Source organism: Chlorocebus sabaeus, chromosome 20 (genome assembly GCF_047675955.1).
Source record: "Chlorocebus sabaeus isolate Y175 chromosome 20, mChlSab1.0.hap1, whole genome shotgun sequence".
Lineage (NCBI taxonomy): Eukaryota > Metazoa > Chordata > Mammalia > Primates > Cercopithecidae > Chlorocebus > Chlorocebus sabaeus.
In genome coordinates, this window is record NC_132923.1 from 127,804,749 (window position 1) to 127,832,164 (window position 27,416).

General features: G+C 51.5%; 1 protein-coding gene across 1 annotated transcript; it reads left to right on the top strand.

Annotated features, from left to right (window-relative positions):
- The first annotated feature begins 1,365 nt into the window (after window positions 1–1,365).
- On the top strand, window positions 1,366–25,944 carry SLC2A7 (solute carrier family 2 member 7). Its single transcript, XM_037985447.2, has 12 exons — window positions 1,366–1,491; window positions 2,721–2,819; window positions 4,699–4,859; window positions 8,441–8,565; window positions 9,404–9,556; window positions 12,724–12,849; window positions 13,099–13,286; window positions 14,323–14,433; window positions 18,306–18,407; window positions 21,186–21,261; window positions 23,966–24,093; window positions 25,319–25,944. The coding sequence occupies exons 1-12, from the start codon at window positions 1,441–1,443 to the stop codon at window positions 25,538–25,540; spliced, it is 1,542 nt and encodes a 513-aa protein (XP_037841375.2). The 5' UTR covers window positions 1,366–1,440; the 3' UTR covers window positions 25,541–25,944.
- The last annotated feature ends 1,472 nt before the right edge of the window (window positions 25,945–27,416 follow it).

Here is a 27,416-nt window from a genome sequence, read left to right on the forward strand (position 1 = left end):
TATGCCACCACGCCCAGCTGATTTTTGTATTTTTGGTAGAGATGAGGTTTCACCATGTTGCCGTGGCTGGTCTTGAGCTCCTGAGCTCAAGCGATCCACCCACCTCAGCCTCTCAATATGCTGGGATTACAGGCATGAGCCATGGCACCCCGGCCTTCCCCAGGTATATTATGTGTATTCTGCTTTGATCACTTCTCTTAAAGGTCATGTTAATTAAAAAACATATTAATGTTTCCATGTTCTTACATTTCAAAATTATCCTCTGAAACAGAAGTCTGGCATTCCAATCAGTTAGCTACTCTTATTTATTCGGTCATTCTCTACTTTTTTTTAAATAATGCTAGTAGAGATGATTCTGAAATGAGCACCTTTGTCCAATATTTTATTGACTTATTTAACACTATTAAGTGTAATTCGAAATAATAACTACATTTCTCTGAAAGTGTCTAATTTGTTCTTTCCCCCAAATGGACAATTAGTCCAAATGCACAAGAGGAGGCATACATGAAGAACCTAGGAACACACAGAAGGAAACAGCAAATACTGGGGTCTACTTCCAGCTGGAGGATGGGAGGAAGGAGAGGAGCAGCAAAGACAACTATTGGGTACTGGGCTTAATACCTGGGTGATGAAATAATCTACACAGCAAACCTCCGTGGCACAAGTTTACCTATGTAACAAACATTCACATGTACCCCTGAACCTAAAATAAAAGTAAAAACAAAAAAAAATCCAGGTACATTGGCTCATGCCTGTAAGCCCCACACTTTGGGAGGTCAAGGCAGGCGGATCACTGGAGGTCAGGAGTTGTAGACCAGCCTGGCCAACAAGGTGAAACCCAATCTCTACTAAAAATACAAAAAAAAAAAAAAAAAAAAAAAAAAAAGCTGGGTGTGGTGGCACATGCCTGTAATCCTAGCTACTCGTGAGGCTGAGGCAAGAGAATAGCTTGAGCCCAGGAGGCGGAGGTTGCAGTGAGCCGAGATTGCGCCACTGCACTCCAGCCTGGGCGACACAGCAAGACTCTGTCTCAAAAAAAAAAAAAAAAAAAAAAAAGAGGCATACATGGAAAAATGCACAGAAGCAGCATCCTAGATCCAGGTCACAGCCTCACTGGGTTTCTGAAAGTCCTCACTTCTACGGACCAAAGTCAGGCAATGCTTTTTCTCTCTCCTTGGTGCAACTGGGGAGCTTTTGGTTTGGGGCTTGGTGGGTGCAAAGATGAAATTCATGCTGTGTATGATTTATGTACTGGCAACGTGTGTCTTATCAACACTTCCAAGGAGAATTTGCTCCTGGGGAAAGTCAGCAAGGTCCAGAGAGCAAAAGGATCATAAAGCCAGGCAGGCCCAGGGGAGAAATCGTCGGTCTTTAGGTGGCTGGTGCAGAGCAGGTGCCACTTGGGAGGTAGAGCACACCTGTTCTCCCACCTGAACAAGGATGGAGAACAAAGAGGCGGGAACCCCTCCACCCATTCCATCCAGGGAGGGGGTAAGTGCCAAGACTAGGAAACTGTCACTGTCCCTCTCCCACCAGCTGTGCAGACCTGTGGAGGGAGGTGAAGGCCCTGGAATGCTTTTAGCAAGGAGGGGGTAGTGTGCTTCCCTTTCCTGCAGGATAACCAGGCCTGGGCGAGCCAGGTAGAGAAGCAGCTGTGCTCAAACCTCATGGCTCAGACACGGGCCAGAGTGGCTTAGTGACTGCTGGGAGAGCGGATGGCGCTGGAGATGCTTCTCTCCCTTCCACCCCTGTTCCCCTCCACTTCCCCCACCCTTAAAGATCGAGGGGAGATGGCCTCTGAAGAATGCCCGAATCCTGCCCTTCTCATTCTGGTTGTTCCTGGGTGTGCAGAGCTATGGGCTGTGGGCAGCCAGGGAGCTAAGTGTGAGGATTGGGGTGAGGACACGTGGCACAGGAGTTGGGGGTGGAGGGGGCAGTACGGCGGGGCACGCACCAGGGCCTTGGCTCTAGGATATGGTCACCGACCCCACCCACCTGCTCCTCAGACTTTGGACCTCAGGCCAGTTCCCCTCCAAGCTGCCCTGGGTGTTATGGCAACCATGGAAAGCCCTGGCCCTGAGCACAGGGGATTGCCTGGGTTTTCCTAAGGGTCTGCTCTAGAGCCAGAGGCAAGCAGTGAGTCCCTCTGTCTGGGATGCTCTTCCCCACGATGCTCACGTGGCTGCTCCCTCTCATCCACTCTGGTTCCGGCTCAAAGGACATCTGCTCAGAGAGGGTTCCCTGCCCTGCCCACCCTATTGAACACAGTCCCTCATTCCCCATAGGCTGCTACCCCATCCATCACCCTGTTGTATTATCCTCACAGCATTCCAGCTATTTGGAATTATCATCTTTGTCTTTTTCAGACAGGGTGGGCTCCCCTCACTAGAAAGTGAGCTTCTTAAAGGCAATGCTTTGCTGGGCCTTTTTCCTAAAGCATCTCCTACTTCACACTTGGCCTCCAGGGCCTAGCACAGGGCCAGGCACATAGGAGATGCTCAGATACATCCTCAAGGAGGGAATGAATGCACGCAGAGACCTCATGCCTCTCAGCCCTGAAAAGCCCCAGCTCTGCGCCACCTCCTCCTCTTTTCTGGGGCACGGCCTGGGGTCTCCGGTCCCCCACATCCAGCCCAGGCTGGAGGGAGGTAAAGGCCCAGCCACTCCACTTCCTGAGGCCCAAGCCCACAGCGTCCTGACCTTGGACTTGTCTCCCACAGCGGCTCCAGCCCACGCTGTTGCTGGCGACACTGAGCGCCGCCTTTGGCTCAGCCTTCCAGTACGGCTACAACCTCTCTGTTGTCAACACTCCGCACAAGGTGGGCACAAGGTGGACCGGACAGCAACTGACTGTGATTGTGGGTGGAAGATAGGGACCATCTTCCTCTGTGGAGGCCGCCATATTGCCTCTAGGGGGCGCCGTCTTGCCTTTGGGAGCAGCCATCTTGTCCTAGTACCCTGGATGCCCACCCCTGGAGACCAGGGTGTGGCAGGAGGCATTTCCCCATGGAGTGTCGTCCTTTCCAGGCATATTGGGATGCTGGGGGACCTGGATTCCCAGCCCAGTCTTTTTGGCCTCAGGTCCCACTGCCCTCACCTTGGGTAGGCCCCTCGTTGATTAGAAAGAGAATGGGGTCAAAGGTTGAACTCAGTGGCATTTAGGGATTGGGGCAAAGGGGAAAAAAGGAAAAAGAGAAGGGGCCCTTGTCAGGTGTGGAAGAACCTGAGGGCAGAGTGTCCCCAAAGTCTAGTAAAGGATGAGAGTTAAGGAGGGAGGGACAGCCTGTGCTGATGAGTTCAGATGGGGACTGAGAACTGACCACAGGTTTAACCTTGGTATGTGTCTATGCTTAAGCTTGCATACATATATTAGCATGTCTACATACACTGTATTATATTTACATGTGTATTACATATAGATACATATATTAGTGTACTTACAATTATTACCATGGATGGAACCTCTAAGTCAAGCAATGTACCATCGACTTAATCACATTTGATGCTAACACATTCCGTATAAGGTACATCTTATTTCCATAATTGATGAGGAAATTAAGGTTTCTGGAGGTTCTATAACTTGCCTGAAGTCACACAATTCGTAAAAATATTTCCTGGACTGGGCGTGATGGCTCACATCTGCAATCCCAGCACTTTGGGAGACCAAGGCGGGTAGATCACCTCATCATCTGAAATCCGGAGTTCAAGACCAGCCTGGCCAACATGGTGAAACCTCATCTCTACTAAAAATACAAAAAATAGCCGGGTATGATGGTGAGTGTCTGTAATTCCAGCTACTCAGGAGGCTGAGACAGGAGAATCACTTGAACCCAGGAGGCAGGGGTTGCAGTGAGCCAAGATCACGCCATTCTCTCTAGCCTGGGTGACAGAGCGAGACTCCATCTCAAAAAAAAAAGAAAGAAAAGAAGAAGAATATTTCCTATGGTGCCTTTGGCAGAGTAAGTCTCTCAAAAGTAAATTTAAATTTTTTTCTTTTTTTTTTTTTCTATTTTTTTAAATAGAGACAGGGTCTCCCTATGTTGACCAGGTTGATCTTGAACTCTTGGCCTCAAGCAATCCTCCCGCCTTGGCCTCCCAAAGTGCTAGGATTACAGATGTGAGGCACCATTCCCAGCCAAAAGTAAATTTTTTTCTTTCTTTTTTTTTTTTTTTGAGACAGAGTCTCACTCTCTCGCCCAGGCTGGAGTGCAGTGCTACAATCTCGGCTCACTGCAAGCTCCGCTTCCCAGGTTCACGCCATTCTCCTACCTCAGCATCCTAAGGAGCTGGGACTGCAGGCGCCCGCTACCATGCCCCGCTAATTTTTTGTATTTTTAGTAGAAACGGGGTTTCACCGTGTTTGCCAGGGTGGTCTCGATCTCCTGACTTCATGATTCACCCACCTTGGCCTCCCAAAGTGCAGGATTACAGGTGTGAGCCACCGCATCCGGCCAAAAGTAAATTTTTTAACAGTGAATTTGTAACAATCTTTTTGTTTAGCCTAGTTTCTTATCTCAACCTACCATACAGTAGCTTTTTTGATTCTCAGGTAATAGTAGGGAATCAGCAGGTTTAACTATGTCTTGCAGTTGTTAGCAGAAAAACCTCTCGTACAATGACAGGTGGCCACTGAGAACACTTTCTCGTTCTCGTGAATTGCCCAATATTCTTAGCTGTGGATGGGGCAATGTTTTGCAGGTCTTCAAGTCCTTTTACAATGAAACCTACTTTGAGCGACATGCAACATTCATGGACGGGAAGCTCATGCTGCTTCTGTGGTCTTGCACCGTCTCCATGTTTCCTCTGGGCGGCTTGTTGGGGTCATTGGTCGTGGGCCTGCTGGTTGATAGCTGTGGCAGGTAAACAGAAGGTTCACTGCTCCCACTTATAATTCACGCTAGTAAGCCACACTGTCTCTGGGCATTTGTGCACCTGGTGGGGAGATGTGTGACCCTGAAAACCAGGAGATCTGAAGTCTGGTCTCTGCTTGGTCACAGTCATCATGACCTTAAAGCCAGTCCCTAAATGTCTCTGGGATTTCTTTCCTAGGCCATTGCATGGGAAAAGCATTCCCTTCCGTCACCTACCACAGAGGTGGTGCAGCCTTTGAGATCAAGGTTCCTGACGGTGCTCAGCTTAGTGCCTTGTAAGCACTTCCAGTGGGTGTTCACTAAATGCTTGTTTATTGGGTGTCCTTTGGGGGTCAGGTGGCCGTGGCTCCAAGTTCTGAGAGCTGCAGCCTCTCCCCACGTGTCCTTGTCAGAGTTTGTTACTGAGGCTGGGGTCAGGCTGAGTCACTCTGCCGGCCACAGTCTCATAGATATGAGATTGTTTGGAAATGAAGACTGGGCAGGTCTTTGAACTTTGCTTGGCTCACACGGACTCACTAATCATTCTTCCTAAGCCCAGGTGCTCCAAAGATGTGACTCCACAGATAAGGAAAGATGCACAGGCCAAGGTTCCCAGGAGGGCAAAGCGTGAGCCTGGGCTCAGGGCGAGGCCTGGTGGCGTTCTCTTAGTTCAGCCCACTCATTCGGATTCACGGTTACACTTGGGCGTGGTATGCCAGGTTAGGTAGTTTGCAGGAGTGACTGGAAGGCCCTCCAGTGAAAAAGTCACTCAAAAAACCAGAGCAATTCCATTTTTGGGCATAGAAAAAAATAGTGCTGATTGAAAATTAATTATCTATTAATTAATGGAAGACTCACAGGATCTCTTCTTGCGAATACTTGATTGACAATTAATTTGCTATACATTATGCACTGGAATGAAGAAACTGTTGACTCTAATGTAATTATACCATAATTCAAGCTTTTTTTTTTTGGTCATCCGGACTGTGATGTCCTCATCTAGACCGAGAGTGATTGGACTGTTCTGGAAGCCCAGGCTTGGCCTCCACTTCCTTGTCTGAACCCATTTTCCGGATGAGAAGCCTGAGCCCAGGAATGTGGGGGTGCCAGCCTTGCCCAGTGGGGTCCTGACAGCCCCAGCCTCCCCTTCTAGTCACCAGGAAGGGCTGGGAGTCCGGAGAAGGGTGGGAACGTGTCTGGGCTGCTTAGTCTTTTTGGGCCTCCTGGCTGGCTGACTCTCCCCCATCAGGGCCTGGGCTCTGGTGGCTGCTCCTGAAGGCTGCAGCAGCCCCAGGGAGAGAAAAGTGGCCTGAAAACACGAGCCTGCTTCTCTGTGGACGCCCTGGCCAGTCTTCAGTGTTGCCGACCTGGGATATTTTCATAGAGTCCTCACCACCCGCTCCCTCCTCTTGGCACCAGAACCCCACCTTCCTAGCTGGCTCACTCAGCACACTCACTCAGGGTCCCAGCGGTCCTCAAAGATGTGTGCAAAGTGTGAGACAATCACAAAGGTAGTCCTGGGGTTGCTGACAGCTTCATCACCCCCAGACCTGTCGGGGTGCAAGGGGGGAACACCTCCCCCTGGAGGTGGAGAGAGGAAATAAAAAATGAATACCAGGCTGGGCACGAGGGCTTGCACCTGTAATTCCAGCACTTTGGGAGGCTGAGGTGAGCGAATCACTCGAGGCTAAGAGTTCGAGACCAGCCAGGCCAACATGGTGAAACTCCATCTCTACTAAAAATATAAAAATTAGCTGGGCATGGTGGTGCATGCCAGTAATCCTAGCTACTTGGGAGGCTGAGGCAGGAGAATCGCTTGAACCCAGGAGGCAGAGTGTATTAGTCCATTTTCACTCTGCTGATAAAGACATACCCAAGACTGGGCAATTTACAAAAGAAAGAGGTTTAATGGACTCACGGTTCCACGTCGCTGGGGAGGTGGAAGTCAGAGGAGGAGTCATGGCAGAAGGCATAGTCATGGCGGAAGGCAGAGGAGGAGCAAAGCCACATCTTCCATGAATGGCAACAGGCAAAGAGAGAGCTTGTGTAGAAACACTCTTCCTTATAAAACCATCAGACCTGGTGAGACTTACTCACTATCACAAGATCAGCACTGGGAAGACCTGCCACCAGGTCCCTCCCACAACACGTAGGAATTTAAGATGAGATTTGGGTGAGGACACAGCCAAACCATATCACGGAGGTTGCAGTGAGCCGACATCCCACCACTGCACTCTAGCCTGGGCGACAGAGCAAGACTCCATCTCAAAAAAAAAAAAAAGAAAAGAATATCAGATGCACCAGCCAGCAACCCCACAGCTCAGGAGCTCTCTGCCCTCTTTCTGGTCCACTGCCATTCTTCTCCTGTGCAAAACCCAAGCCAAAGGCAAGGGAGGGGGGCACGGGAGCCATTGCCGCAGGTTGGCATAGGACCTAGAGCATGGAGTCAAGCAGATGAGTGGATCGCACCCAGCGTAGTGCTGTTTTTCAGGCACTCCCTGCCCTTCTCAGGCTGGTGGTTTTTCAGCCTTGGAGGGGATCTTGGAAATCACGTAGTCCCATTCTGCACCCCACTCGTTGTAGGAATTCACTGTTCAACATTCCTGACAGTCATCGTGTCTAGTCTAGAAACCACCAGCGACAGCTTGAATACCACCAGTGACGGGAAGCTCTCTACCTCCCGGGGTAGCCCCATTCTTTGTTCCTGCCCTCCCCTTTTCAGGCAGCTCCAATTGTTAGAATGCTCCCCTCCCCAACTCCCACCCCCACTGACCCCAAGTCTTCCTTCCTGGGACGTCTGCCCATTCGCCCTTTCTTCCCAATCTGTCTTAATCCGCTCTGGCTGCTACAACCACAGACGTAAACAGACTTTTATCTTCTCACAGTTCTGCAGGATAGAAATTCAAGATCAAGGTACCAGCAGATCTGTTTCCTGGGGAGGGCACTGTTTCTGGCTTGCAGACAGCTTTCTTCTCGCTGTGTCTTTTTTCTTTTTCTTTTTTGAGATGGAGTCTTGCTCTGTGGCTCTGGATGGAGTGCAGCGGCACGATCTCGGCTCGCTGCAACCTCTGCCTCCTGGATTCAAGTGATTCTCCTGCCTCAGCCTCCTGAGTAACTGGGATTACAGGCATGTGCCACCATGCCTGGCTGACTTTTGTTTTTTTAGTAGAAATGGGGTTTCACCATGTTGGCCAGGCTGGTCTCGAACTCTTAGCCTCAAGTGATTCACTCGCCTCAGCCTCCAAAGTGCTGGGATTACAGGCTTGATCCACCACGCCCAGCCTGGCTGTGTCTTCACAGGGTAGAAAAAGAGAGTGGTTTCTTATATGTCTCTTCCTATCCCATGGTGAGGGCCCCACATGACCCGTTCACCTCCCAGAGGCCCCTCTTCCTGATCCCATCACACTGGGGTTAAGGCCTTCAACATAGGAATTTGGGGGGCACTCTTCAGTCTACAGCCCCCTGCTTCAGCTCTTTCTCGGGCACATTCCCGTGCCTCTGTAATGACCGCCTGCAGAATAGGAGCTGGTGTTGGGAGAGCTTCCACGGCGTCCACGCACCCCTGCCCTCTGGGCTCACTGTCTTTGCAGAAAGGGGACCCTGCTGATCAACAACATCTTTGCCATCATCCCCGCCATCCTGATGGGAGTCAGCAAAGTGGCCAAGGCTTTTGAGCTGATCATCTTTTCCCGAGTGGTGCTGGGAGTCTGTGCAGGTACCTGGGGCCCAGGCTCCGGCTCAGCCTTGGGGGAAGGGTCTCTTTGGCCAAGGCTGGAAGCAGGAGCAGATGAGGTGTCTGGCTGGCTCTGTCTGCCTCTTTTCATTTCAAGACATCCTCCCATCTGCATTCCCAGGACCTTGCAAGCCTCATGCTTGCTTTTGTTAATTAATTAATTAATTTTTTTTTTAGAGACAGAGCCTCACTCTGTTGCCCAGGCTGATCTCAAACTCCTGGGCTCAAGTGATCCTCCTGCCTCGGCCTCCCAAAGTCCTGGGATTACAGGTATGAGACACTGTACCTGGCCAAGCCTCATGCTTACTGGCCTCTTCCCTTTATTTAAGGATCTTTAGAAACACACTTTCACCTTATTGAAGTACAAATAACCAATAAGGTTTTACAAGGTATCTTCCAAGCAAGATGGACAATTTAAACTGTAGTTTCTTAACTACAGTAATTTCTTCTATTAATAAAAGTTAGACAAGCAGTCTGTGCTTTAGAAAAATCAGAAAATAGACCAAAGCAGAAGTTTGATCGTTAAGTGCCAGGGACACACGGAGGCCTAGGCTCCTCCCCTGTAACAAGCAGCCCAGCCCGGCGGCTAGAAAGGAAAAGATCTCCTCATCACATCCTGGTGATGCCTCCATGGGGGCTGAGGATTCTGGAGGGATTTTGGTATAAGACCAAACTAAACAGTCAAGGTTGGCCTAGCTCCATCTCCACGGAGAGGCTGACAGCACGGAGAAGCCCTGGGATTAGGAAATGGAATTGAATTGCATCTCAGGTTCCCGTGTTTGCGGTTTGCCTGCCCTGATTTCTGCTGTGCCCAAACCAGGCATCTCCTACAGCGCCCTTCCCATGTACCTGGGAGAACTGGCCCCCAAGAACCTGAGAGGCCTGTTGGGAACAATGACCGAGGTTTTCGTCATCGTTGGAGTCTTCCTAGCACAGATCTTCAGCCTCCAGGTCATCTTGGGCAACCCGGAAGGTAACCGGCAGCCGCAGAGGTCACGCTAGGTCCAGTCCCTCGTTCAGCTGTGCCGGATGTTACTGACGGATCGAGTCAGATGAGGCCTGAGAGGCGACTTTAGGGTCAGGCGTTGGGCAGTGTGGTGGGCAACGGGATGGGTGACCTTGTTCGGGGCTGTTTTGGTGAGTGATAGGGACGAATCGTGCTTGGGAATGGGAATCAGGGGCTTCCAGGCAGGTAGAGGTTTTGCTATGAAGGGAAGGAGAGAAGTTGGGGAAGCGAGGTCGAGAGAACAGGTTTCTTTCAACCGCGAAAAATGTCAGCGTAATTTGGCTGCCATAGGAATGGCCCAGTACAGAGGGACATCAATGGGGGGCAAGCAGTTCGCAGCCGCCATCCCTGTTTCTGGGTGGCTGTTTCCTTCTGGCACCCTCTATCTTCCCAGTGAATTAGGAGGCAAGGCCGTTGCCTAAGAGCGAGTGGGGCTTGTGGTGGAGATTTAGGAGAGGGGTACGTGGCCGTCTAAAGGTCTGCTGAAAAATCACTGACACGAAGCGGATTGATTAATAGAAAAGGCATGCAAACGTATTTAACCAGATTCGCGGAGCCTTCAGAGTGAAGATCCAGAGACAGAGGGGAAATTGTCTGTTTTAGTCCAGGCTCAACAGAGTATGGACAGCCAAGTAGAAATAGAATTGGACAAAAAGGGTCTGATCCGACGTGAATGGACGAGTAGGGAGACCCCTCGGGGCCAGTCTGTGTAGGTTCTTCTTGGTCTCTGTGCAGCCTTCCTTCCTTCTGGGTGTGGGGCAGGACCCTCTGCAGAATGGGGGCCTCTGATGACCTACAGCCAACAGCATTGGTCAGAGATTTTCCTTCCGGCCAGTTCTTGTTGTTGCTGTTGTTGTTTTGAGGCAGAGTTTCACTTGTCACCCAGGCGGGAGTGCAATGGTATGATCTCAGCTCACTGCAACTTCTGCCTCCCGGGTTCAAGCAATTCTCCTGCCTCAGCCTCCTGAGTAGCTGGGATTACAAGCATGAGCCACTATGCCGGGCTAATTTTGTATTTTTAGTAAAGATGGGGTTTCTCCATGTTGGACAGGATGGTCTCGAACTCTTGACCTCAGGTGATCCACCCATATGGCCAGTTTCTACATAGAATAGTTTTAGGTTTTATGGAACTGGTTTTGAGGAAAGGGAATCCGGTTGTATGACCTGTCCAGGAATCCTGACTAGGGATGCTGGTTTCTAGGGTTAGCCTCAGGGGGAATGGGACTGAGACAGGGGGACAGGAGAAGGTCAGAGAAAAATTTTGCTTCTGAGGGTGCTGCTGAGGCCTTCATTTTGGGGTATTGTTTTTAGAGCCCCACCAGGAGAAAGTGAGAGACACTCATGGAGGGTGGAGAGAAAGCGGATAAGAGGATGGACCACCAAGCAGGCCTGAATGAACGCAGCCAGCAGTGAAAGCCCCATGAACCCAGTGGCGGTTCTCCTTTCTTTCTTTCTCTTTCTTTCTCTGTTTCTCTCTTTCTTTCCTTCTTTTCTTTCTTTCTTTCTTTCTTTCTTTCTTTCTTTCTTTCTTTCTTTCTTTCTTTCTTTCTTTCTTTCTTTCTTTCTTTCTTTCTCTCTTTTTCTCTTTCCTTTCTTTCCTTTTTCTCTTCCTTCTTTCCTTCCTCTCCTTTCCTTCCTTCCTTCCTTTCTTCCTCTCTCTCTCCTTCTCCCTTCCTTCCTTCCTTCCTTCCTTCCTTCCTTCCTTCCTTCCTTCCTTCCTTCCCTCCTTCCCTCCCTCCCTCCTTTCTTCCTTACTCCTTCCTTCCTTCCTGGTCTCACTGTCACCCGGGCTGGACTGCAGTGGTGCAGTCATAGCTCACTGCAGCCTTGAATTCCCAGGCTCAAGCGATCCTCCCGCCTCAGCTTCCCAAGTTGCTGGGACTACAGGCACACACCACCATGCCCAGCTCTTTTTTTCTATTTTTGTTGTAGAGACAAGGGTCTCACTATATTGTCCAGGTTGGTCTCTAACTCCTGGGCTCAAGTAATCCTCCTGCCTCAGCCTCCCAAAGTGAAGGGATTATAGGTATGAGCCACTGTGCCTGGCTGGGGTTTTTTATACACATTTCTGAGTGACCCAAATTCTGCACATATTCCTTAATGGGCGGATTTATGTCTTTGTGATCCCCACAGTACCCTGAAAAGGTTCAGAGACTCAGAACCTGGTGGGTGCTCCATGAAAGATCATTAGCAGAAATGATTCCTAAACCGCCCAGAGCGACTGAATATGAAACCGTCAATTACAGAGACATCAGCTGGGGAAGCCACGGTGCACGACACTTAGTGCCTGTGTCTCCTTTATCCCTCGCCACTTCTTGCCTGAGGCTCAGAGATGTTAAAGAACTTGTCATCTGGGTGCAGTGGCGCATGCCCAGCATTTTGAGAGGCCAAGGCAGGAGGATCATTTGAGCCCAAGAGTTCACAACCAGCCTGGGCAACATAGCAAGACCCTGTCTCTACTAAAAATTTAAAAAAAAAAAAAAAAAAAAAACCCGGCCAGGTGCGGTAATGCATACTTGTAGTTCCAGCCACTCAGGAGGCTGTGGTGAGAGGATCACATGAGCCTGGGAGATTGAGGCTGCAGTGGGCTATGATCGCAGCATTGCACTCTAGCTTGGCTGATAGAGCTAGACCCTGTCTTAAAAAAAAAAGAGAGAACTTGTCCACTTCCCACCATACCAGCAGGTGCGAGGCAGATGGAGACCCTGTTCTCTTAGTGGAATCTCAGTTCCCCTCCTTAGCCCAAGCCATCCAGAAGGATCTCACTCAGACCCAGCACAGGGTCCAGGCCCTGCCCTACCATGGCCCTAATGAGGCAGAGATTATCCCCTTTCCAGCTATAAAAGTAGGAACAAGACTGAGCTCATTTTCTCCGGGATTCAAGCGTTTAAATCATTGCCTATTCTTTAGAGAAACGGTGTTCTTCCTGCAAAATAGTTAATGACACATAAATTTTTATAACGATAGTGATTTCCTCTGTTTTGAACGTGGAACCCGTTTGTAGGAGGATCCTGGTGGGAACGAAGTCCCCACAGTCCTTGGTTCACACATAGGAGCGTGACTTTCCAAGCACAGTGGTGGGTGGGCCAGTGGGTGCCCAGGCCCCGGGATCCTGAGTCCTTGGCTCCTTGCAGGCTGGCCGGTGCTTCTGGCACTCACAGGGGTGCCCGCCCTGCTGCAGCTGCTGACCCTGCCCTTCTTCCCCGAGAGCCCTCGCTACTCCTTGATTCAGAAAGGAGATGAAGCTGCAGCACGACAAGGTATGAAGTCGCAGGCCACTCTCCCAGGCCCTGCCCACCCCGGGGGCCGGGCAGAGCCACAGTCAGGGCCAGAAGCAGGGTCACCATGGGTCAGGGGTGAGAGCTGGGAGCTGAACAGGGTGTGGGGGTGGCAACTGGGGGCACGGCCAAGGTCAGGTCAGGGAATGGTGAGCTCAGGGCCAGCATCGCGGCCTGGGGCCCAGCCTGCAGGGAGACGGCCCTCTGAGGGGGTGGTTCTGCTCTCTGCAGCCCTGAGGAGGCTGAGAGGCCACATGGACCTGGAGGCCGAGGTGGAGGACATGCATGTGGAGGCCCAGGCTGAGCGCGCTGAGGGCCACCTGTCTGTGCTGCGTCTCTGTGCCCTGCAGTCCCTGCGCTGGCAGCTCTTCTCCATCATCGTGCTCATGGCCGGCCAGCAGCTGTCGGGCATCAACGCGGTACATGGGATGGTGGCCAGGCGGGGAGACAGATGAAGCATACCCAGGCTTCATGGATAGCAACACAGTTCCACCCACAGAGGCCTGGCCTGGCAGCAGGGCCAGGATCAGCCCAGGCAGGGCCAGATGTCAGGAAGAAAACTCAGTCCTCTCTGCCTCCCTGCTCTGCCTCTCCCCATGTGCCACCTTCATTTTTCTCGGTTTCCCCAGAAGGAATGCCTCCTGCCAATAGTCCTTTCCCCTCTATACAAGAGACCAACTAGACTGAAATGAGCTGAGGTCTCCTGGGTCCAAGCTCAGGTCACCAGGCCAGGGTTGGCAGGCCCAGCCTGGGTCAGGAGCCCACCTTGGGCCCGCTTGGCTGTGATGTTTGTGGCATCGCTTTCTGCGACCGTGGCTCTTTGGCCATAACTGTATCTAACCGTGGTGTGGGGGAAGGGTGGAGATCTGGCAGAAGCTAAAACACTGGAGATTGGGTGGATGACCTGGTTGCTCCAGTGGCGTGTCAGGAAGAGGTGGCCTTGGCCCCAGGGATTCATGGATGTTTAACCCGTGATCATGGGAGGGTGGACGGCCCAGGTGGGAGCCACCAGATGTGGAATAGCACACGTGGCTTTCGAAGGGCTGTGTATGCCAGTGTCCTTGGCACTGGGCCAGAAGACAGACAGAACTTACGGTTGGCTTGGCCCAGAGTGAGAGGTAAGAAGTCATGCTTTGGGATGTGAGCTCTTAGAGTAACTGAACGATGGAGGGACAAGTGCTCTTGGAGGTTGTGTGGTCCGATTCCCGTTTTATAGACGCGGAACCTGAGGCTCAGAGAGAGAGGAGCTGTGACCCCGGATTCCGGGGCAGCGCTGGGCTCCACCCTGGTGTCCCGACTCCAGGTCAGGCCTCTTTTTCCCGCCACCTGCTGCCTCCTTCCTGTCCCAGGGTCCCCAACCCAGGCTTGCAGAACTGTGTGTGGCTTGAGTTGAGAAAGTTAAGCCAGTGTCCTTGGTCTTCAGGCCTCTCCTGACAGCCCTGTGTTTCTGCTTAGATCAACTACTATGCGGACACCATCTATGCATCTGCGGGTGTGGAGGCCGCCTACTCCCAGTATGTAACAGTGGGTTCTGGTGTGGTCAACATAGTGATGACCCTTACCTCGGTGAGTGAGCAGGAAGCGTCTTTCCTGCAGGAGGGTCTCTGGGCAGGTGCCCCCCAGGCAGACAGGAGCCCCACAGAGTCAACTGAGTGCCGGTGGCCCTGGTCCCGGGGTCACTTAAGGAACATGGACTTTAGGATGCACACATACTAACTACCTGCATGACTTTGACCAGAAAACTCAAAATTCCTTCAGATCTGGCCAGGCGCAGCGGCTCACACCTGTAATCCCAGCACTTTGGAAGGCCAAGGCGAGCGGATCACTTGAGGTCAGGGAGTTTGAGACCAGCCTGGCCAACCTGGTGAAACCCAGTCTCTACTAAAAATACAAAAAAAATTATCTGGGTGTGGTGGCACACACTTGTAATCCCAGCACTTTGGGAGACTGAGGTGGGTGGATCACTTGAGGTCAGGAGTTCGAGACCAGTCTGGTCAACATGGTGAAACCCCATCTCTGTACAAAAATTAGCCAGGCATGGTCATAGGCACCTGTAATGTCAGCTACTTGGGAGGCCGAGGCAGAAAAATCACTTGAACTTGGGAGGTGGAGATTGCAGTGAGCTGAGATGGTGCCACTGCACTCCAGCCTGGGTGACAAGAGCCAGACTCTGTCTTAAAAACAACAACAACAAACCTTCAGATCCAAGTTTCTTCCTTTGTAAAAATCATTATGGTGACTGCAATACATGGTATTCGAATGCAGATACCACTTTTCGTTGGTGCAATATCATTATTTCAGAGTTCAGTATTTAAAATCTGAGCTACTTGCGCTTTGATATATATGTTGTATGTAAAGGGGTCAGATGGGCCGGGCACGGTGGCTCACGCCTGTAATCCCAGCACTTTGGGAGGCCGAGGTGGGTGGATCACGAGGTCAGGAGATCGACACCATCCTGGCTAACACGGTGAAACCCCGTCTCTACTGAAAATACAAAATATGAGCCGGGTGAGGTGATGGGCGCCTGTAGGCCCAGCTACTCAGGAGGCTGAGGCAGGAGAATGGCGTGAATCCAGGAGGCAGAGCTGGCAGTGAGCCGAGATTGTGCCACTGCACTCCAGCCTGGGCAACAGAGCGAGACTCTGTCTCAAAAAAAAAAAAAAAAAAAAAGAAAGAAAAAAAGAAAAGGGTCAGATGATCATGGCATTCCTTTCCCTAGATCATTTTCAAGTTATCTTCTGATTATTTTGATTCCTGTTTCTTGAGTTGCCAGTGATGGTAAACATTTTTAATAAAGTTATCTATTATTTGTATTTTCCCCAGAGCTGGTTTAAGTTCCAATCAACTCTCAGAAGATTTAGAAGGGCAGGGAGGGAGAAGTTAAGGAAAATAGCGGAAGAGGCCTATAGGAAAATTAAGGGAAGAGGACGGAGGTCCCCAGGCTGGAGTCTCAGCACCTTCCTCCTGCTGGATTTCCGTGGCCCCATCCTCGGTTTTCCTCTGGGGCAGGATCCATCCTTTATCCTCAGAGTCCTCCTCCTCGGGGATAAATGACCATAACTAGGACCTGCTTCCCCATCATCCTACCTGGAGCAATCTAAGCCAGAAAAATACACTTCCCCTCTCCCTGAAGGAACAGTGTCTGGGAACCAGGCATAGAGCATGAAATTGACAGTATTTCTCTGATTTTGGGGGTGCACTTTGCTCCCATCTGGCCCTCCTGAGTGGCAGTGATAGTCTGTCTGTTGGGATGTTGGGAGAACATGAGTCAGCTAACATGAGTCAAGGGGCTGTACAGGGCTGGCACTGGGTCAGCAATTAGGGATGGAGTAGAATGGAAATGGTATTAGAAATAGAAAAGGAGCCGGATGCGGTGTCTCATGCCTGTAATCCCTGCACTTTGGGAGGCTGAGGTGGGCGGATCACCTGAGGTCAGGAGTTTGAGACCAGCCTGGCCAACATGGTGAAACCCCATCTCTACTGAAAATACAAAAATTAGCTGGGCATGGTAGCACATGCCTGTAATCCCAGCTACTCGGGAGACTGAGGCAGGAGAATTGTTTGTACCCAGGAAGTGGAGGTTGCAGTGAGCCAAGGTTGCACCACAGCACTCCAGCCTGGGTGACAGAGTGAGACTCCATCAAAAAAAAAAAAAAAAATAGAAATGGAAAAGGAAGGAAGAAGTCGAAAGAATGCTGGTCACAGGGAGTGTGGCCTGGGCTTGGATGTTGGAGAAGGAGCTGGCTGAGTGGAGGGGCCAGTCCATCAGGAAAAGTGGGGAGATGAGGGGCCCCCCATGATGTGAGCCCAGATTCCAGATGGCCTCAATATCGAGCCTCAGCGAATAGGAGGGGGCTATTTTTATTCTTATTCTTTTTATATATATATATATTTATTTATTTATTTTTGAGACAGAGTCTCACTCTGTCGCCCAGGCTGGAGTGCAGTGGCCGGATCTCAGCTCACTGCAAGCTCCGCCTCCTGGGTTTACGCCATTCTCCTGCCTCAGCCTCCCGAGTAGCTGGGACTACAGGTGCCCGCCGCCTGGCCCAGCTAGTTTTTTTGTATTTTTTAATAGAGATGGGGTTTCACCGTGTTAGCCAGGATGGTCTCAATCTCCTGACCTCGTGATCCGCCTGCCTCGGCCTCCCAAAGTGCTGGGATTACAGGCTTGAGCCACCGCACCCGGCCTATTTATGTATTTCTTTAAATGGAGATACATGGTCTCACTCTGTTGACCCAGCTGGTTTCGAACTCCTGAGCTCAAGCAATCCTCCTGTCTTGACCTCCCGAAGTGCTGAGATTACAGGTGCGAGCCACTGTGCCCAGCCCAGGGGCTATTTTTAAACGTAGATTTTATTCCTATTCAGGTATGGTGAGGCCAATAGATCAGGAGGTGGCTACTGCTGGAAAGACAGTTTGTTCCTCACAGATCCCATGAGGAGGGCGCAGTCCACGCCATGCAGGGCCTGCGGGGAAGCCCCAGGGTTGGTCAGGAAGCAGAGGCATGAAGGGCAAGTGTGAGGATGAACCTTTACTGTGGTTCCCACAGAAAGGAACGGTGAGGCAGGGTGAGCAGGTTTAGGAGTAGCGGGTGTGAATAATTTCCTCAGGCTGGGGGCCACAGGGGCTGTCCCAGCTGCCTGGCCCCTGGCCCCCAGGGTGTCAGGGCAAGTGGTGCTGGCCTTGAGTGTGACAGCTCAGCAAAGGAGGACCTGGGGTGTGGGCCTGCATTGTCGGTTTGCAGATGAAAGAGGCGCTCCCAGACAGCGGTTTGTTTGCTGTCGGTGGGGTGGGAAGGGTAGTCCCTCCAGGGCCATCAAGGTCCCAAGATGTCAAAGCATCAAACACAGAAAATAGAAAATGTGGTTATTCCAGTGGATGGCAAGGGGAGCCAAGATCCAGGAGATCTGGAAATGACCAGAACAAGGAAGGGTGGCGGTGAAGAGCATGAATGTCTGACCCGTGTCAAATGAGCAGCCTCCATCCCACATGCAGGCAGCAGGGGTATGAAAGGGCCACCTAAAAGGTGGGGCGAGGTGGCTCACTCCTGTAATCCCAGCACTTTGGGAGGCTGAGGTGGGAGGATCACTTGAGGTCAGGAGTTCGAGACCAGCCTGGCCAACATGGTGAAATCTCGTCTCTACGAAAAATACAAAAATTAGCTGGGCGTGGTGGCGGATGCCTGTAATCCCAGCTACTTGGGAGGCTGAGGCAGGAGAATCACTTGAACCCCGGAGGCGAAGGTTGCAGTGAGCCAAGATCGTGCTGTTGCTTGCACTCCAGCCTGGGCAGCAAGCGCGAAACTCCATTTAAAAAAAAAGAAAGAAAAAAGAAAGGGTCACCTAAGAGGGATCTGCAGGAGGAAGTGGAGGCTCTGCCCAAGAATCCTGGGCTCCAGGCCAAGGTAGCTCCTTACCAACCCCCTTCCCCTCCAGGCTGTCCTGGTGGAGCGGCTGGGACGGCGGCGCCTCCTGCTGGCCGGCTACGGCATCTGCGGCTCTGCCTGCCTGGTGCTGACGGTGGTGCTCCTATTCCAGGTCTGACCTCACTTCCCGCCCCCTGGGTGGGAAGTCATGGCCGGGGTGGGAGATCCCCTGACTGAGCTGCGCCCACTGCACCAAGTGGTTGGTTCTGAGTCCCACTGATGGCATGTGTCCTGCCTGGAAACGTACTTTGCAATGCCCCATCCTGAAGTGAATGTCACAGGTGGCTTCGCTTACCTACACCTGCACATGCAAATAAGTAACTAGATAGATGGTCCAGCTGTCATGGGAAAGAGAAACAAGGAGGACAGTGTGCGATAAAGTACGTGCTTCAGTGCATAAATGCAAGGGTTCAATCGCATTAGAAAACATCTGTGGGCAGTGAACAGGTGTGGATTGAGGAGAGGTAAGACCAGAAGTCATCCCATTCAAGAGGTAGAAGGAGGCTGAGCACGGTGGCTCACTCCTGCAATCCTAGCACTTTGGGAGGCCAAGGCAGGAGGATCCATTGAGCCCAAGAGTTCAAGACCAGTCTGAGCAACATGGTGAGACCCCATCTCTACAAAAAATATAAAACGTTATCTTGGTGTGGTGGTGTGCACCTGTAGTCCCAGCTACTCAGGAAGCTGAGGTGGGAGGATCAGCTGAGCCTGGGAGGTCAAGGCTACAGTGAGCCATGATCGCAGCATTGTACTCCAGCCTGGGAGACAGTGAGACCCTGTTTCAAAAAAAGAAAAAAAACAAAAAAAAAACAAAAAAAACCTGGGAATCATATTTCAGTAAGACTAAAACACAGCAGACCACCCAAACAAGAAGTACATCATTTTAATTTGCAGTGTTGTCAGCCTGTATGTATTAGCCACGTTCTACGGAAGTGAGGAAAATACATGGTGTGGCATGATACAAAATCTTTAAAAAGCAATCAGAATTCCGTGTCTCTGAGGCAGCCTCTCTGCTCTTGTTGCTTGTGCAGGAACTGCAGCATTGCCCTGAACCCTTTCAAATGGAAAATATATCAGCAATGCAATTGCACATGAGTACAAGAATGTGTGAGGAGCTCATTCTGTCATTTAGAGACAAGATCTTTGCTCTTTTCCTTCTTTTCCAAGCTGCCCTCTCTGCAATGACTTTGTCCTTTACCACTAGGGAGTGCAGAGAGCTTCATGCAGCAAAGAACTGGGAGGATTCAGGGAATCACCAGGAGGCCGGGGCCTGCAGGGAAAGCAAGGCCTGGAGAGGAACAGTGTTAGTGATGCTCATAAATCAATTTAATTAAAGTTTCCCTTAGAAAGAACTTCCTTCTCTAATTTTAAAACCAGTGTAAGTTCTCAGCCAGACACAGTGGCTCACACCTGTAATCCCAGCACTTTGGGAGGCCAAAGCAGGTGGATCACCTGAGGTCAGGAGTTCGAGAGCAGCCTGGCCACGTGGTGAAACCCCGTCTCTATTAAAAATACAAAAATTAGTCAGGTGTGGTGGCGTGTGCCTATAATCCCAGCTACTCGGGAAGCTGAGGCAGGAGAATCACTTGAACCCGGGAGGCAGAGGTTGCAATGAGCCGAGATCGCAGCACTGCTTCAGCCTGGGTGACAGAGCGAGACTCTATCTAAAAAAAAAAAAAAAAAAGTAAGTTCTTAGTAGATAGGGATTCTAGGAAGTGAAAAGAGGTGATCACGACTGAGCGCCACCTGCAGAGACCACCGCCAGTGACATTTCCGAAACCTAGGGACATCCCCGGTGGCTCTTTCACTCCTTCTGTCCGACCAGGGGCTCTGCCTGAAAATGCACCAGCAGCTGTCGGCTTCACACCGGGTCCAGGGTGGCCCCACCAACCCAGCCAGCCTCGCTTTTGTTTGACGTGTTGAATGGCCCCCAACCCACCCGCCTTCTCTTTCTGTTGAAAATGAATCAGATCGTGTTGCTTCTCTGCTTGGAAGCTCCCAGGGCCTCCTCTCTCACCTCACCATCCAGCTCTGTTGCCAGCTTGTCCCTTGAGCTGTCTCATAACTGTGACTACAGGGTTCCCTGGGAAGTTCCTCTGGGGGTGCCTGGTTAGTTTGGCTGAAGTCCATTGACCTGGTTTTGCATTGGCTGTTCTCCCGGCAGTTGGGTGCAGAGATGGTGATCTGCCGGCTCCACTGGTCCGGGGGTCCTAGGAGTCTCCAGACAGTGGTAGAGAAAGTCCGGACCTCAGCTCACTTATGTTGACTGGGTGACTTCAGCCGTTGCTTGATCCCTGAGGGACTAAGGTTCCTCATAGTCTGTGTTCAGAGCCCTCTGTGCTCTGGTTCCATGATTGTGGGATTGAAGCAATCATATAGGCCGGGCGTAGTGGTGCACGCCTCTAGTCCCAGCCACAGGAGGCTGAGGCAGGAGAATCTTGAACCGGGAGGCAGAGCTGCAGTGACCCAAGATTGCGCCACTGCACTTCAGCCTGGGTGACAGAGTGAGAGTCTGTCTCAAAAAGAAGACATAAGAAATAATCATAGAGTCGCTCAGAGGGCAGAGGAGTATCACAAAGATGAGATGAGTTAATATTTGTGATTTGTAAAGTGCGGAGAATAGCACCTGGCAGGAAAATAACTCAAAGGTAGGTGTCCCTCGTTCTCCACGACGCTCATCAGGTGAGGCTGGAGGGAGCCCTCTGGGAGGCGAGAAGGCCTGGTTCTCACTGGCCTTCCTCTCTTGCCCACAGAACCCTTGAGGTCCATGTAGGTGCCCAGACATCTAGGCGCGGGTCCTCCCTGGGGCAGGAAGGTGGGACCCGTGGGTGGACCCCTCCGCATGTGGAGCTCCTGGCCTCAGCCCAGACAACCCTACCTCTCCCCACAGAACAAGGTCTCCGAGCTGTCCTACCTCGGCATCATCTGTGTCTTTGCCTACATCGCGGGACATTCCATTGGGCCCAGTGAGTACCTGCGTGCTGCTCTCGCCCCGGCCATCCTGGTCCATTCCTGGGCCTGGCATGCAGTCGGTGCTCGACACATATTTGCTGAGTGAATGGACGTGCTCATGCAGATCCCACCCGTTCTTAGCTCTAACCCTTGATGGCACTCCAGGCCATGTTCATTCATTCAACCAGCGTCAGCCAGGCCAGTGCCCCACTGATCATCTGTGGCTCCCAGGGGTGCCCAGACTCGGGTTTGGCACCCAACAAGGAGATGAACTTTTGCAGAGAGGGAGCTTGTGCCGTCCAGACCCCCCTGGGGCACCTCCGTTTACATCCATACCCTCCAGACACTCACTGTAGCCTCCAAACCCACAGCACACCCAAGCCTCAACTGCCTTCTGTCCCTGCTGACCACCAGCGACAGTCCCTTATTACACTGTCCCCAATGTCCTGTTGCCACTGGCTTCGGGCTGCCACCTGGGCCCACGTCTTGGGCAGCCTCTGAGACTCCAGACTCCTTCCCCAGTGTGTCCTGAGACTTGAACCTCCTTCTCCCTGCCTGGGAAGAGACACCCCTGACTGTGAAGACTCTAATAACATTCCCTGAAGAATGTTCATTTTGAAAGCACTGTCCATAAACCAAAATGAAGGTATTCATTCATTCAACACCCATTGGCGGAATACCTCTTTACACTGTGCTGTGTCAGGCACGTGAACGAGACCACATAGTTATATTTAAGGGTATTTAAGAAGTGGGATTTAGGCCTGGCACGGTGGCTCATGCCTGTAATCCCAACATTTTGAGAGGCAGAGGCAGGTGGATCACTTAAGGTCAGAAGTTTGAGAGCAGCCTAGCCAACAAGGTGAAACTCTGAAAAATGCAAAAATTAGCCAGGTGTGGTGGCGGGCGCCTGTAGTCCCAGCCTGAGGCAGGAGAATCACTTGAACCCAGAAGGCAGAGGTTGCAGTGAGCTGAGATCCACCACTGCACTCCAGGTTGGGCAAGAGAGCAAGACTCCGTCTAAAAAAAAAAGTGTTGGGGGGGTGGAATTTAGAGCAGGATGCCTTCCCAGTGTACCTCAAACGTGGAGGCAGCAGAACCTCGAAGGAAAAGCGCTAGTGTGTGTAGGAGACCTGGCCAGGTTCCAAGCCATTCTGCCCCCACTGCCTGTGTGTCACCTGGAGCAAGCCATGATTCTTCTCCAAGAACAGGGGTGATCAGGTGTGCCGGCAGATGCGAGGTCAGAGCATGGGCTGATCTGACATTCAACTTAGGCCTAAGGACTGTTGGCTGCTGCTGTTGTGGTGGACAGGAGGGGGCAGGACAGATGGCATCCCTTGGGGGCAGGGCTCTGGAGAACGGGCCCGGGCCCCACCTCACTGGGCTGCAGGAGTTTGCATTTGATATCCCAGCTTCATTCAGGGGCTTTGAATTCTTCTCCATGGCCATCCAGGGAGATCGGGCCTTTTCTTTTCTTTCTTTTCTTTTCTTTTTTTTTTTTTAAGAGTCGGAGTCTCACTCTGTTGCCCTGGCTGGAGCACAACCTCCATCTCCCGGGTTCAAGGGATTCTCCTGCCTCAGCCTTCTGAGTAGCTTGGACTACAGGCGCACGCCACCACGCTGGACTAATTTTTGTATTTTTGGTAGAGACAGGATTTCACCATGTTGGTCAGGCTGGTTTCAAACTCCTGACCTCAAGTGATCCATGAGACGTGGCCTTTTCAATGAGGCCATTTCACCACCTAAGGGTGGGTGGGAAGCTTGGAAGAGGAGGGACAGAATCTTCCTCTTTCTTTGTATAAAGCTACAGATATGTATATATGCAGGACCTAAACAGACACACAGTATTAAAATTTCATGGGAGTGGCGATTAGGGAACAAAAATGGCTTTAGACATTTTAGACAAAGCTTCTTTTTTTGTTTTTTTTGAGACGGAGTCTCACTCTGTCGCCCAGGCTGGAGTGCAGTGGCGCCATCTCGGCTCACTGCAAGCTCCACCTCCCGGGTTCACACCATTCTCCTGCCTCAGCCTCCCGAGTAGCTGGGACTACAGGCGCCCGCCACCACGCCCAGCCAATTTTTTTGGTTTGTTTGTTTAGTAGAGACAGGGTGTCACCGTGTTATCCGGGATGGTCTCGATCTCCTGACCTCGTGATCCGACCGCCTCTGCCTCCCAAAGTGCTGGGATTACAGGAGTGAGTCACTGCACCCGGCCTAGACGAGGCTTTTTAAGGAGACGATAATGAAAAACAGTTGCCCAAGAAAAGGTTTCGGCCTCGGGCGCTGCCATACCCAGATCCGCCATAGGAGGGCGGCACTCCCCAAGCGCGGGCCGTCTGAAGTCACAGTGACGCCAGCGCAGAGGAAGCTCTATGAGAAAGCTCTGCCTGTGAGCTGGGGCCGCCTCACTCCCGCTGCTCCCACGAAGCTTCCCATCCATTAACTTTCTGCAAACCTTCATAGAGCGTCATTGGCCTTGAAGCAGCAGCAATGGAAATTCAATTCTAGGCTCTGCAACCAGCCTTTGCAAAGTGGACCTTTCCAGCTCCTGCCCTGATCACACGCTGGTTTTGTGGGTAAAGGCAGGGTTCATTTCCCGTCCGCAATCCCAGCTGGGGCTCTTAAGGGACCTAGGTCTGAGGCCAGAGTGGGCCGCGCCCCGCCGGCCCTGGGGGACCCCTGGGTCCTTCTTCGCCCCACCCATCCTGTTCCGACCTCCAGGTCCTGTCCCCTCGGTGGTGAGGACCGAGATCTTCCTTCAGTCCTCCCGGCGGGCAGCGTTCATGGTGGACGGGGCGGTGCACTGGCTCACCAACTTCATCGTGGGCTTCCTGTTCCCGTCCATCCAGGTGAGCGAGGGCCCCTTCCCCAGTCCGCTCCACCGGCCTCCAGGGAGTAAGCTGTAGTCCCCTTCTGCTAAGCACATCTGGGAATCCAGCAAGGTGGGGACCGGCTCTCAGACACATCCAAGGGTCCACAGACACACGTGGCCCCACTGCCTCCAAACGCTTGAAGACACGGGTTTCCCAGTTACTGAAGGGTGATCCCCCGCTGAAATTGTAAAGGGCTGTTGCTTAGGGGCTCTGGTCCGCGGAGCTCAAAGGTAGCAGAAAGCAAACAAAGCCAGAGCCAGGGAGCAGATCCCCCACTGCCTCCTTCCTCGTTCCAAAGACAAGATGGGCCACAAACTCTGCGCTCAGGGCACAGAGGCCTGTAAACCCCTATTGTCAAAAGGTTAAGCAGTCTTTTTTTTTTTTTTTTTTTTTTTTTTTAAGACAGGGCCTTGCTCTGTCACCCAGGCTGGAATGCAGTGGTGCAAACACAGCTCACAGCAGCCTCAACCTCCCGGGTTAAGTGATCCTCTCACCTCAGCCTCCCAAGTCGCTAGGACCACAGGCATGGGCCACCACACATGGCTATTGTTTTAATTTTTTTTTAGGGATGGGGTCTTACTATATTGCCCAGGCTGGTCTCAAATTTCCAAAGCACTGGGATTATGGGTGTGAGCCACAGCACCCGACCAGCTTCTTTTTGATAATAGGGTGAGGGGGATCCAATTTTCTAGACTTTTTTTTTTCTGCAAACAATCTTTAGTTATCACAATTTTCTAGCTATATCACTCCTCCAGGAGCGAAACAAAACTGGCTACCAAGCAACTCCTTCATGGACTCACAAAGGCCTCGACCAGCACTGGTTATTTGTCGTTGTTTGTTTGGGGGTTTTTGTGTTTGTTTTTTTGGAACAGAGTCACGCTCTGTTGCCCAGGATGGAGTGCAGTAGCGCAATCTTGGCTCACTGCAACCTCTACCTCCTGAGTTCAAGCGATTCTTCTGCCTCAGCCTCCTGAGTAGCTGAGACTACAGGTGTATACCACCAGGCCCAGCTGATTTTTGTATTTTTAATAGAGATAGGGTTTCATCATGTTGGCCAAGTTGGTCTCAAACTCCTGACCTCAGGCCATCCACCTGCCTTGGCCTCCCAAAGTGCTGGGATTACAGGCGTGAGCCACCGTGCCCGGCTGGATCAGCCCTGTCTTTCTCTGCCCCCTCCTCTCTTTCTCGTCTCCTGGTCTAGGAGGCCATCGGTGCCTACAGTTTCATCATATTTGCCGGAATCTGCCTCCTCACTGCGGTTTACATCTACGTGGTTATTCCTGAGACCAAGGGCAAAACATTTGTGGAGATAAACCGCATTTTTGCCAAGAGAAACAGGGTGAAGCTTCCAGAGGAGAAGAAAGAAGAAATCATTGATGCTGGGCCTCCCGCACCCTCTCCTGCCAAGGAAACTTCCTTTTAGTGGCTCTGCATGACGGACGGACGGGAGCCCATATTTCAGGCTTCCTTCTATGAGAATGGACCTCCTAGCCCCAGGCTCTGAGGAGGATAGTAGCACTGAGGCTTTTGTTGTTGCCCCCATTTAATTTAATTATGGATATTATTAAATACCCACAATCATGCACATTTAGCTGAGAAGTTCCAAGGCTAGCCACTGAGGAATGACCTGGGGGAAGGGGCAGGTACGTGAATTTTGATTGGTTAAGACTCGATTTTCCAATTCTACATTGGCACGGAAATTTAAATGATGTATAGAGGCACTTTTTTAAAGTAAAACTTTTCAAGTTCCACAATTGCTGTGGAGACCCAAACTGCCATCGTGGCATCGATTAGGGAGTCCAAGGCTCTGAGTGCTATTGCCTTCCTGGCGATGTGGCTTCCTTTCTCCGCCCTGTGGTTGCAGGTTGCACCGTGAATCCCAGCCCGCGTGCCTAGCTCTGTCCTGTCAATCACAGGGTTAAGGGGGCCAGCCCCTGCACACCTGCGGGGTATTTCTTGTCAGGTGGGATGACAGCCTGATAAAAGAAATAAGACACAGAGACAAAGTATAGAGAAAGAACAGTGGGCCCAGGGGACCGGCGCTCAGCATACGGAGGACCCGTGCCGGCACTGGTCTCTGAGTTCTCTAGTATTTACTGATTACTATCTCTACTATCTTGGTGAGGGAGATGTGGCAGGACTATGGGGTAATGGTGGGGAGAGGGTCAGCAGGAAAACATGTGAACAAAGGGCTCTGTATCATAAATAAATTTAAGGAAAGGTGCTGTGCCTCGACGTGCACGTCGGCCAGATTCATGTTTGACTTCACACCAACATCTCAGTGCAGTAAAGAGCAGTATTGCCGCCAGCGTGTCTCACCTCCAGCCGTAAGGTGGTTTTCTCCTATCTCAGTAAATAGAATGTACGATCGGGTTTTACACCGAGACATTCCATTCCCAGGGATGAGCAGGAGACAGATGCCTTCCTCTTATCTCAATTACAAAGAGGCCTTCCTCGTTCACTAATCCTCCTCAGCACAGACCCTTTACCGGTGTCAGGCTGGGGGATGGTCAGGTCTTTCCCTTCCCACGAGGCCATATCTCAGGCTGTCTCAGTGGGAAGAAACCTTGGACAATACCCAGGTTTTCTTGGGCAGAGGTCCCGGCGGCCTTCCACAGTGCATTGTGTCCCTGGGTACTCAAGACTGGAGAATGGCGATGACTTTTACCAAGCATACTGCCTGCAAACACATTTTTAACAAAGCACGTCCTGCGCAGCCCTAAATCCTTTAAACCTTGAGTCAACACAGCACATGTCTCTGTGAGCACAGGGTTGGGGCTAGGGTTACGGATTAACAGCATCTCAAGGCAGAAGAATTTTTCTTAGTACAGAACAAAATGGAGTTTCTTATGTCTTCTTTTTTCTACATAGACACAGTAACAGTCTGATCTGTTTTTCTTTCCCCCACAACGGGGGCCACAGGCAAGGGAGTAAGACCATTCCCAGTCCACTCTCTCTCCTCCTCTCCCTCCGACGGGGCAGATGATATCTTCCTTGAAAACAAGGTGCAGGGCTGGGCGCGGTGGCTCACACCTGTAAACCCAGCACTTTGGGAGGCCGAAGCGGGTGGATCACCCAGGCTCAGGAGTTCGAGACCAGCCTGGGCAACACAGTGAAACCCTGTCTCTACTGAAAATACAAAAATTGACCAGCACGGTCATGTGCACCTATAGTCCCAGCTGCTCGGAGGCTGAGGCAGGAGAATCGCTTGAGCCCGAGAGGCAGAGGTTGTAGTGAGCCATGATAATGCCACTGCATTCCAGCCTGGGTGACAGAGTGAGACCCTGTCTCAAAAAATA